At 43.0% G+C, this 10,691-nt stretch overlaps 2 protein-coding genes across 5 annotated transcripts; both read right to left on the reverse strand.

Moving 5' to 3' along the window:
- Positions 1-1,437: 1,437 nt before the first annotated feature.
- LOC144705559 (uncharacterized) lies at positions 1,438-3,964 on the reverse strand. 3 transcript variants are annotated; one of them, XM_078578314.1, is made up of 7 exons: positions 2,493-3,964; positions 2,383-2,415; positions 2,280-2,312; positions 2,177-2,209; positions 2,065-2,097; positions 1,949-1,981; positions 1,438-1,880 (listed from the first exon to the last, which is right to left on the reverse strand). In XM_078578314.1, the coding sequence occupies exons 1-7, from the start codon at positions 2,949-2,951 to the stop codon at positions 1,812-1,814; spliced, it is 693 nt and encodes a 230-aa protein (XP_078434440.1). In that variant the 5' UTR covers positions 2,952-3,964; the 3' UTR covers positions 1,438-1,811. The 3 variants fall into 3 exon arrangements, with proteins under 3 accessions (XP_078434440.1, XP_078434439.1, XP_078434438.1); XM_078578313.1 differs by having other exon boundaries at positions 2,502-3,741; XM_078578312.1 differs by having other exon boundaries at positions 1,438-1,877; positions 2,493-3,733.
- Positions 3,965-5,124: 1,160 nt separating this feature from the next.
- LOC144705364 (putative inactive UDP-arabinopyranose mutase 2) lies at positions 5,125-9,672 on the reverse strand. 2 transcript variants are annotated; one of them, XM_078577986.1, is made up of 5 exons: positions 9,546-9,672; positions 8,616-8,661; positions 8,483-8,517; positions 7,200-7,329; positions 5,125-6,286 (listed from the first exon to the last, which is right to left on the reverse strand). In XM_078577986.1, the coding sequence occupies exon 5, from the start codon at positions 6,199-6,201 to the stop codon at positions 5,257-5,259; it is 945 nt and encodes a 314-aa protein (XP_078434112.1). In that variant the 5' UTR covers positions 6,202-6,286; positions 7,200-7,329; positions 8,483-8,517; positions 8,616-8,661; positions 9,546-9,672; the 3' UTR covers positions 5,125-5,256. The 2 variants fall into 2 exon arrangements, with proteins under 2 accessions (XP_078434112.1, XP_078434111.1); XM_078577985.1 differs by having other exon boundaries at positions 8,483-8,661.
- Between the last annotated feature and the right edge of the window lie 1,019 nt (positions 9,673-10,691).

The following is a 10,691-nucleotide window of genomic DNA, read 5'->3' on the forward strand; positions in this document are numbered from 1 at the left end:
TAAAACCTACTTTGACATCACCTCTGCAATACACGCAGGGCATATTCGTGGTACTAAACTATTTAAAATGCAGTTCTTCAATTTAAAATATTTGATTGACATCAGAATTATAAACCGTTTTAAATCAAAGATACACTGCCTAGAAATAACTATGATGAAGTCACAAAAGGGAGTGATCAGAATTATAAACGTTAACATAAAAATTCCAGAATTAGCAATGAATCTTAGCGATAATATACTACGAAAGAGAACAAGCTTGTTTGTAATTCTCAACTCCAAAAATAGGAGTGTCCACCATCATAAGGGCTTTGTATAGATTGATAAATGACCAAGAAATAAATTAATCCATGGGCCTTAATAACACCCAGTAGATGAGATAAAACGGAAGTTTCTCCATTATAACAATTAAATATCATCTTTAACAACTCAAAAAAAAAAAATCTCACATTCAATTAAGTACAAGAAAATATTACAAATAAACAGATTCAAACATTAATATAGTATTTTTGAGGCTCATACTATCTCCCTCTCTCCCACTTCATCTCCCTCTCTATCACTGCCTAAGTCAATGTGCTCAAGAAAGAAGATAAAACTCCATCTATTATCCTTGCACAGGATCGATATGACACCCTGAAGAACAAGAAACTTCGAAATAAAACAGGCAGATCGAATTTACAAACGGTAAGAGGAACCCAGTTGACTATAAATTCTTGCTCGACCATGATTTTTGCTCTAATTCTTGCTAACGATATGACACCCTGAAGAGCAAGAAACTTCGAAATGAAACAGGCAGATCAAATTTACAAACGGTAAGAGGAACTCAGTTCGCTATAAATTCTTTCTCGACCATGATTTTTGCTCTAATTCTTGCTAACGATATGACACCCTGAAGAGCAAGAAACTTCGAAATGAAACAGGCAGATCAAATTTACAAACGGTAAGAGGAACTCAGTTCGCTATAAATTCTTTCTCGACCATGATTTTTGCTCTAATTCTTTCTGACGATATGACACCCTGAAGAATAAGAAACTTCGAAATAAAACAGGAAAATCGAATTTGCAATCTTTAGGAGGAACTCAGTTTGCTATAAATTCTTGGTCGAGCGTGGTTTTTGCTCCAATTCTTTCTGACGATATGACACCCTGAAGAACAAGAAACTTCGAAATAAAACAGGCAGATCGAATTTACAAACGGTAGATAAATTCTTGCTCGACCATGATTTTTGTTCTAATTCTTTACAACCATATAACTCCCTGAAGAATAAGAAACTTCAAAATAAAACAGGAAAATCGAATTTGCAATCTTTAGGCAATATAAATTCTTGCTCGAGCGTGATTTTTGCTCTAATTCTTGCTAACCCATCCACAGAATCGATAAGGCACCTTGACGAACAAAAAACTTCGAAATAAAATAAGCAAACGGAATTTTTCAAACCCATTCACAGAATCGTAATAGCACCTTGAAGAATGAGAAATTTTCGAAGTAGAACAGGCGGACAAGAATTTACAATCTGCAGGAGGAACTCAGTTCGCAACAAATTCCTGCCCGAGCAGGACTTTTGCGCTAGTTTTTTCAACCCCACGCAGAGAATTGAAATGGCACCCGAAAGAAACTTCGAAATTAAACGGAAAGACACGAACTTACAGAACCAACTCGAGCAAGATTTTTTCCCTGGTTCCTTCGACCCCAAACTCGGATTTCTATTCTCGTGGCAGCAATCGATTCATCTTCACCTCGAACAAGATCTCAACCCCATGAAATTTCCAAACTCAGATCATGAATCGATGAAAATAGGCCAGAAATTGTATCCTTCATCGAGCCGCTGTTCTCCGCAGACCTGCTCCATCAATCTTCTGCCGTAACTCCACCGAATTTCTCTGCTACAAGAACCTCAAATCAAAAATCTGCAGCCCAAATTCAACGCAAATCAATCAAATACTCTACAAACCTCAATCGCCGGCCGCAACTCCAACGGATTTTTCTGTAATAACAACCCCAAATCAAAAAATCTGCAGCTTAAATTCATCGAAAAACAATCAATCTATCAACCAATATCCTACAAACCTCAATCTTCTGCGGTAACTCCACTGAATTTCTCTGCAACAACAACCCCAAATTAAAAATCTGGCGGCCCAAATCCAACGCAAAACAATCAATCAACCAATATTCTACAAACCTCAATGTTCGGCCGGAACTCCACCGAATTTCTCTGCAGCAACAACCCCAAATCAAAATTCTGCAACCCAAATTCAACGAAAATCAACCAAGACTCCACAAACCTCAATCTTCTGCCGCAACTCCACCGAATTTCTCTGAAACAATGACCCCAAATCAAAAATCTGTAGCCCAAATTCAAATAAAACCAACCAATACTCCACAAACCTCGATCTTCTGCCGCACCTCCACCGAATTTCTCTGCAGCAACAACCCCAAATCAGAATTCCGCAGTCCAAAGTCAACGAAATTCAACCAATCAATCGACAAACAAATACCCCATAAACCTCATCCAAGGCAAGCGACGACCGATCGACGTCGCAATCGGGAGCAATCTCAAAGACGGAGACGGGGAACTGCTTCAAAACGACGCCGACGTCGAAGTAGATAATCCCGGAGCTGGGCACGTCCACGCGAATACCCTTCACGGGGAGCCAGAGGAAGAGCTCCTTGGCGGCGATCCCGGCCAAGCCTGTCATCTGGCCATACCCGATCGTTCCAGTGATCTCGACATCGTAATGGAGCTCGTCGTCGAACCTGGCGTCGCAGGGTCGATCGAGCGTCAGCAAGAACTTTCCTTGGGAATCGATCTGAAATTGCTTGAATTGGAGGGGGAAGAGGCCGATCGGGAGATCGTTGGATCGAAGAACGTCGACGATGGTGTCGTTCTGGTCGGCCATGGAAGGAATTAGGGGAAGAAGAAGGGCGATGGCGATGGCGAGAAGAAGGGAATTCATTGGAATTTTCTCGAGTTTGAACGATGGGAATGGGGAGATGGCTTCTGCGGGGTGTATTTGCCTCTCTTCTTGAGTAGAGATAGAGAGAGAGAGAGAGAGAGAGAGAGAGCAGAGCAGAGCAGTGGAGGAGGGTAGAGAGAGAAGATTGGAGGATAGAGAGAGAGAGAGAGGAGATTGGAGGGTAGAGAGAGAGAGAGGAAATTGGGGGGTAGAGAGAGAGAGCAGGGAGGAGGGTAGAGAGAGAGAGAGGAAATTGCAGGGTAGAGAGAGAGCAGTGGAGGGTAGAGAGAGAATAATGGAGAGTATAGAGAGAATTGTGGAGGGTAGAGAGAGAAGAGTGGAGGGTAGAGAGAGAAGAGGGGGGGGTAGAGAGAGAACTGTGGAGGGTAGAGAGATATGGGGGAGAGATGCGTGGAGGGTAGAGAGAGAAGAGAGGAGGATAGAGAGAGAATGGGGGAATGGTAGAGAGAGAACAGGGGAGGGTAGAGAGAGAATGGGAATGGTAGAGAGAGAACAGGGGAGGGTAGAGAGAGAATGGGAATGGTAGAGAGAGAACAGGGGAGGGTAGAGAGAGAATGGGGGATGGCAGAGGGAAAACAGTGGAGGGTAGAGAGAGAACAGGGGATGGCAGAGGGAGAACAGGGGAGGGTAGAGAGAGAACGGGGGATGGCAGAGGGAGAACAGTGGAGGGTAGAGAGAGAACAGGGTAGGGTAGAGAGAGAACAGGGGAAGGTCGAGAGAGAACAGAGAAGGGTTGAGAGAGAAGAGAGGTGGGTAGAGAGAGAAGAGAGAAGGGTAGAATTAGAAAGAGTACAGTGGAGGATAGAGAAAGAACAGAGGAGGGTAGAGAGAGAACAGGGGAGAGTAGAGAGAGAACAGAGGAGGGTAGAGAGATGAAGAGTGAGATGAACAGCCGGTTCTAGAGGGAGGAGGGGGAGGTCCAAAATTAGAAGGCTGTTTTAGAGGGCGAAGATAGACACAGAAAGGGATAGAGATGGAAAACAGACGGGATAGAGATATATCAGATAGAGAGATAAAGTAGAGAGAGAGAGAGAGAGAAAAAAAAAAAACCAGAAAGAGAGGGAGACAGAAGACTCGGAATAGAGAGAGAGACAGAGAACAGGAGAGAAGATGAGAGAGAGAGAGAAAAAAAATGTGAAAACGGTCACATGAGAGAGATAGATGTAGAGAAAGTTAGATAGGAAGGAGAGAGTCTAGAGAGAGAAAATAGGAAGGAGAGAGAGAGAGAGAGCTATTTTTAGTATTTTGCTGATTTCTGTGTCGCGGATAATATTGTTTTAGGTTTGAACTTTACAAAAATAACAGTTAATCACAAGTCATTAACATCCAAATAACAATATTACCATTTTTGGATATTAGTTGTTTATTTGGTGTCAAATCATATTTATATCATAGCAGAATAATTCTCCAATGATGATATCGCGGTATTCGAAGTTCGTGCTTACAAAGAATCTTTTTGCTTCATCATGCAGAAATGATGGCCCGAGCATTAATGAAATAGCTTAAAAATAATATTTATATCATAGTACAATGAATGCCCAATTATGCGAATACTGTACCATATGAAATAATTACTCGTAGCATTAAAGATTCATTCAGTATCTTAATTTTCGGGAACGAACTTTGAACTGCACGGAGAAAATATTTTTAGCATTCAGGACTATCGCCCTCAGTAAATGTTTCCGAGAAATAATAGTATTTAAAAATATTCATATAAACGCCACTACAATGATAAAAGATTTAAACGCCATAATATAAATAATATAATTAGTATACATTATATAAATAATATAATTTTTCAGATATTACTATAAACGTCTAAAATTAAGTCGAAATCATGCCCATGTAGAACTAGACATGGTTGTTCTGTTCTGCACAAAAAATTCACGCAAATGAACCGCACAATTCGTACATTCGCACATTCGCACAGGGCCTTGTTCTTCGTTCTGTTATTTTTGTTTTCAAAAGCAAACAAAATTCGTACATTGGCACAAAACTAGAAAAAAATTCGCACAAAGCGAACAAAAGAACCGCACACGGGTCTATGCGATGTTCTGTTCGAATTCATTTTTGTTCAGTTCGGAAAACCGAACAGAACGAACAATTCGCACAAAAAGAACAGAACGACCATGCCCATGTAAAACTCCCACAATAATAATACAACAGTTTTTATACTTAAATTGCAGAGAAAATCATATTTCGTCCAGAAACAGTAACTGCCAATGATGATATAACAGTTTCAGCCAATCTCACTCGCCAGTCTAGAGAGAGAGAGAGAGTAGCATCACCTGGACAATTCGACGGCATTCCAGAAATCCAACCAGGCAAGCATGGCATCAGCGAGGAGAGAGAACCCGGGGTGGACTCCACCGAGCCGCTCCCTCACAAGCTCTGCCAGCAGCCGGACACAGTCCGCCGCCACAACCGCCGTCCGCGGAAGCCGTGCCGTCCGGAAAAACTCCAACGCCGCCCGTTCCGCCTCTGCCGCCGACACCACCGCCGAACTCGGGCCAATGTCAGTACAGGACCGGGCCACGTAGGGCAGCCCACTCTTCACCCCCAGCCCGAGATGGTCCGCCACGAGCTTCCCGCAGAGCCCAGCCCAGATCTCGGCCAACGGGGCCTCCACATGGAACGGAGGGAGCAGCGCGGGGCCCAGCGCCCGCCGGTCGCAGGCGATATTGACTGCCGGGACCACCATCATCGCCCCGGCAGGGACGGTGATCACGGCGTCCACAAACTGACCCTCGCTGAGCCCGCTGGAGAGCACGCAGTGGACCCCGCCCCGCAGGCTGAACGGGTATCCACGCACAAAGTCGACCCCCGAGCGATACGGGTCGTAGAGAGTGTTGAAGTACGAGGGAGTGGCTGGGGTGAGGAGGTTGGTGAGGTGCTGCGCGACGGGGTCGCCACTCCCGCTGCTGCGGTGGGGCCGGCAGCTGCTGTCCAGGATGACGACAATTCTCTTGTCGGAGACGAGGTAACCCACGTGTGAGACGGCGAAGGCGGCATTGCCAAGCAGCCCGCGGGCATCGGCGGCAGTGTAGATCTTGTGGTTGAGGCCTGGTGGGACCCGGAGGCTCTTATGGGCCCCAAGGTTGGGGTCCTGGATGATCAGGACCCTGAATCGGGAGATGAACGGCTGCCACTCGTCGATGAAGGCGGTGAGATCCGGCTCCAGAGCCACCACCACCACGTCCACCTCCCCCGGATCCACCTCTGGGAACATTGTTTTATTTAACTTTCTTTATGTTTTAAATTATTTTCCCTCTTTCTTTTCAGATGAGCAGAGCATTAGAATCTCTCAGAACACCCTGTTACCAAAAAAAGTAAGTTTGGTCAGGGACCGGAAAATGCTGGTGGGGAGAGTGGAGTTCCGCAAATCTCGACCACATTGACGGGTATAGTTCCGGATCGTCCCGGACGTGGACAAACGACCGGACGGGACGGGACGAATTTCATCCCGTCCTAAGTCCGATGTTTGCTCAGGGACGAAGGACGGGACGGTTTTTCGTCCACCGACAAAAAACCGTCCCGTCCAATAATCTCGGGACGATTTTTCGTCCCGTCCAGTCCTCCCGGGACGAATTTTCGTCCCGAAATTCGTCCCGGACAAAAAACACATTTTATATTTTTAATAGATTATAATATATTATAAATTGTCCTAGCGAGGGTGGCAACATCTCAATCGTCGGATGTGAATCCGACCGTTTTCCGTCCAGATTCGTCCATCCATCCTCTGGAGACCTCTGGACGGACGATTTTTTCGTCCCACGGGACGAAAACCGTCCCGTCCGGTGGTCCCCGGGACGAATATTCGTCCCCAAATTTGACCGTATCCTCAGACGGGACGATTTTTTTGTCCCGGGATGAAAAATTCGTCCCGTCCGCATCTCTGCACTATATTGACGCGTGACAGTGACGTTGGTTGACGGTTGGCGAATGAGGTTGGCATCATTGACAACATTGGCGTTGATGGGGTTGAAGGTTTTTAGTTTGCCAGAATTTACTAAGTTGATGGATGACATTGACAGACAGCGTCAAATATCTATGATACCCTGTCATTGTCCCCATCGACCACCAATGGTAACCTTGTCAATGTCGTCCTTATCGGCAATTGCCCTAAAAAAAGCCATTGTCATCGTCAACATCGATGAGGTTCGATGACATTGACAATGATGTTGACTTTGAAATGTTGATGAACCCTAGAGGAGAGGAGATGCTCACTGGTGGGGAGGACAGGGAAGGTGACATGCTTGATGTTGAGGGAGCGGACAAGGCTGAGGATGCTTTCATTTCCACTGGCCACAAACCGCTTTAGAATCTTCTCTGTTAGTTTGCCCGCAAGCAGGGTTTTCTGCACACCAAGAAAGAATCCTTGTAAAAATGGACATGCGATGGCATTGAACCTGGGACTTCCAGCTTATTAATTTATGAAAGGATCATAAAAATGTAACGATACCATGGAAAACATATGTGAAGAAGAAGATAAAAGATAACGCCATCGGTTCAGCACGTGGATACCACACGCGCTGACATAAGCGGGAATAAGGATAAAAAGAGTCAACCGGAGGATGGGGGTGGACTCACATGGTTGTGAAGCCTAAATAGGGAGGAACAAGGGCTCGACGTGGGGGGAGGAGCTTATATAAAGGGAGGGTTGGAGAAAAAAGGAGCTTCTGGGCAGTTACGTGAGAGAGAAGAGGAAGAGGTGGGAGAGGAGCAGGAGAACCGAAGCTGGTGTGATTCAGATATTCAGCCAGGGGCGGACGTTCTTGAGGCAAGAGGCTGCATACGGCCCATTAGCTCTAGGAGATGGCTGCTAGTTGGAGGTCAGCATCTTCATCGGTGGACGAGTCTTGTATCTTCTCTGGGAGTTGGACGTGATATCTGAAGATGACTGTCCAAGAGATATGTGAAGCTTCTCAGATATTGGTTGAGTTCTTGTTCTGTGCTTGTTTTGCATCAAAAACACAACCTTGGGGTTTGGTACTGCAGTTCAATTTGACCCATAACTTCTAGTCATAACTTTTTTGCTATTGATTTTCATTCTCTAAGAAAAAGCCCTAATTAAAGTTGTTAGCTTATAAATGAAAATGAAGATATAATCAATTGAAGAAAATCATCTCATCTACTCTAGATCTAATAAAGAAGAATAATTCCACTGAAATTAGCATCTACCCTGATCTGACAATTCGGGGCCCAGCCTACCCAGAGAAGCTCTTTCTACGGATCGGGTGAGTAAATCAGTTTTTTTCTCAGATCTCGATCACAATTCACAACTGTTGATTAGGACTGTGCAGAACCCTAACACAACCTCAGACGAGTTATAGATGTATAGCTTGGCCTCAATTCCTCGGTCTAATTCTGCTACAAATAAGTGGGTTTTATGCGAAACGAACCAGCATAAACTATAAGCCATGAATCCAAAGACGAATTAAACCACTTGCAAAAAAGATAGATGATACGTTCTTTTCAACAATGCATTGCAGAAAGCACAAGAGAGGGACCAGGCAGTAAGACACAAGTGCAGATCAGCTCCCCCCTGTGAAATCCTCGAAATAACAAGCCAACAGGAAAAAGGGAGATCGTCAATCCTTTTTCAATAAGTCAGAGACAGTCATTCAGGAGCGGCTGACAGACCGGAACAGTGGTGGGGACGACTCTGGCAGGAGATTCTCATTCGCGTCTGCGTATGATACGTTGCGATCAATCGGCAGATTTGAATTCAATTTCCCATACTTAGTAATCATTATTTTAAGATTAAACTTACACAAGATTCTTTGATACAAATTAGACGTATCAAATATCAGGATATCTTCTGAGAAAAAATGATAGGTTTACAGATAAGAGCCCCATCCAAAGGTTTAATGACTCATCTGAATAAAAAAAGTCATACAATACTGGACGCGCGGGTAGTTTCTCTTTGAACCCTATTAACTCTTATCAGACCAATTTTGATAGGAACTCAGAATCAGACCCACCGCTCGTTTCGATTTTCAGACATGACTAAAAGCTGCACAAAAAAATTTTCTCAAACATTTCCTTGCTCGTAGTATTGTGAATCCACAGAACCAATTACCTCAACCATTTGAGCCTACAAAGAGAGAATCTGAGACTATACTCATAAGTTCACAATTATCAATCAACCATTAAAAATCAGAGAGTTTCAGAGAAAAAAACAGGATATGGTAATAATTAGTAGCTACTGTGATCCCTAATGGATCAGGAGATCAGAGGATCTCTGGAGCAACAAACACCCTGAAATGATAGAGAATCTATGCAGAACAGTGGGAAAGTCTTCTCAAATGAAACGCCCATGCGCAGAATTGTCGTCACAAAACAAATTAATTTCTTTTCCCTGACGTTCAATTCATGGTATAGGGATCCACCGCGTTATCATCTCAATCTTCTCAAAACAAATAGATCCACAAAAAAGACTGAAAGAAAGAAAAACCACGACAAAGATCTGAAATTTCAGTCACAAATACCAATAATGCTAGATAGAGAAAAAATCATCAACAATTTCCCAGAATCGAAAGTACGAGGAAAAGATCAAAGGGTTAGGATTACCTGGAAGAGCTCTAGCAGGATGGGCTCGGGAACTGCGGCGAGATCGGTGATCTGAGCGATGCGGAGAAGCGCCGCGTCTACGGTGAGCGAGATCAACGACGGTGGTTGCATCCACTCTGCCAGATTTCAATCTGATGTCAGATTTCTATCTACATGGTCCTCAAATCAATTCTTAATTAGCCCTAAAAAATAAAATAAAAACGGTCAAATAGCAGAAATAATTCAACATTGTTTTAAGTCAATCTGAAAATTAATTCAACTTGATTTTGAGGCTAAAATAATCAAGCAATATTTTTTTTCTGAAAGATAGAAATCAAGCAATATTAATTCACTACAGGGAATCTGTGGATAGCATTATGTTGACTCCAAATGTATTAGAATTTACTTATCTTGACTGTGAAATAAAATCATACATTTTAAAGTTTTCTTTTTGTCTTGGGAAATAATTCCTTATAGTCAGGATTTTGTTTCTATTCAGTGATTTTAACTATTTTAAATTGGGTTTTGAAAATGATTCAGTTTAATGTAAATTTTGAAAACACTTTTATGCTATTGAGTGGGACGGTTTCAATTTTGATTGAATATGTCATGCGGTGAATAATTTATTTCAACCTGAATTTGGGAAAAAATGATATCTAATAATTTTAAAATCATCAGGTTATGGAAATAATTTAGCATAATCAGAATTAGTAAAATAAATTTATGGATAAAGATGGTGTAAAGAATATCACATGGCCTAGATACTTTGGTAAGTAAGTGTGTCAGGAATAGATGGTGTCTTGTGACCCTAGAGGGGACTGTGAGCATGTCCCCTGTCCTACTATTAGGTCCACTCTCTTTATTAGGATTTAGCATCATTGATTCTTCGGGTCACATGTGAATAACCTTTGTCTCTAGATGTGACTCATGTCGTCATTCCAAACCCAATTATCACAACCAACTTAATAATTATCATCGCCCCTCGAATATAAGATGCAAATTACATTTTTGCTTCCTAGTTGTCACCACTTTGCCAAATATCAATGACAAAATATATAGCCATGGGCTAAAGGTGGGTGGCACTGCCTACTGGTCTCTGATTATTTCTTGTGAATATATGTAAGATTCTATATTATGTTTACCTTTGATTTTATGAGACGAAGACTT

This window comes from Wolffia australiana, chromosome 7 (assembly GCF_029677425.1).
Source record: "Wolffia australiana isolate 7733 chromosome 7, ASM2967742v1".
Lineage (NCBI taxonomy): Eukaryota > Viridiplantae > Streptophyta > Magnoliopsida > Alismatales > Araceae > Wolffia > Wolffia australiana.

What these genes read in the sequence shown, in the direction of transcription:
- LOC144705559 (XM_078578314.1), bottom strand. Translation starts at nt 2,951, where the DNA reads ATGAATTCCCTTCTTCTCGCCATCGCCATCGCCCTTCTTCTTCCCCTA. An exon ending in AGGTGCGGCAGAAGATCGAG is followed by an intron (nt 2,313 to 2,382) that starts GTTTGTGGAGTA and finishes TCATTGTTTCAG; the next exon opens with AGAAATTCGGTGGAGTTGCG. An exon ending in AGTTGCGGCCGGCGATTGAG is followed by an intron (nt 1,881 to 1,948) that starts GTTTGTAGAGTA and finishes AGGTTCTTGTAG; the next exon opens with CAGAGAAATTCGGTGGAGTT.
- LOC144705364 (XM_078577986.1), bottom strand. Translation starts at nt 6,201, where the DNA reads ATGTTCCCAGAGGTGGATCCGGGGGAGGTGGACGTGGTGGTGGTGGCT.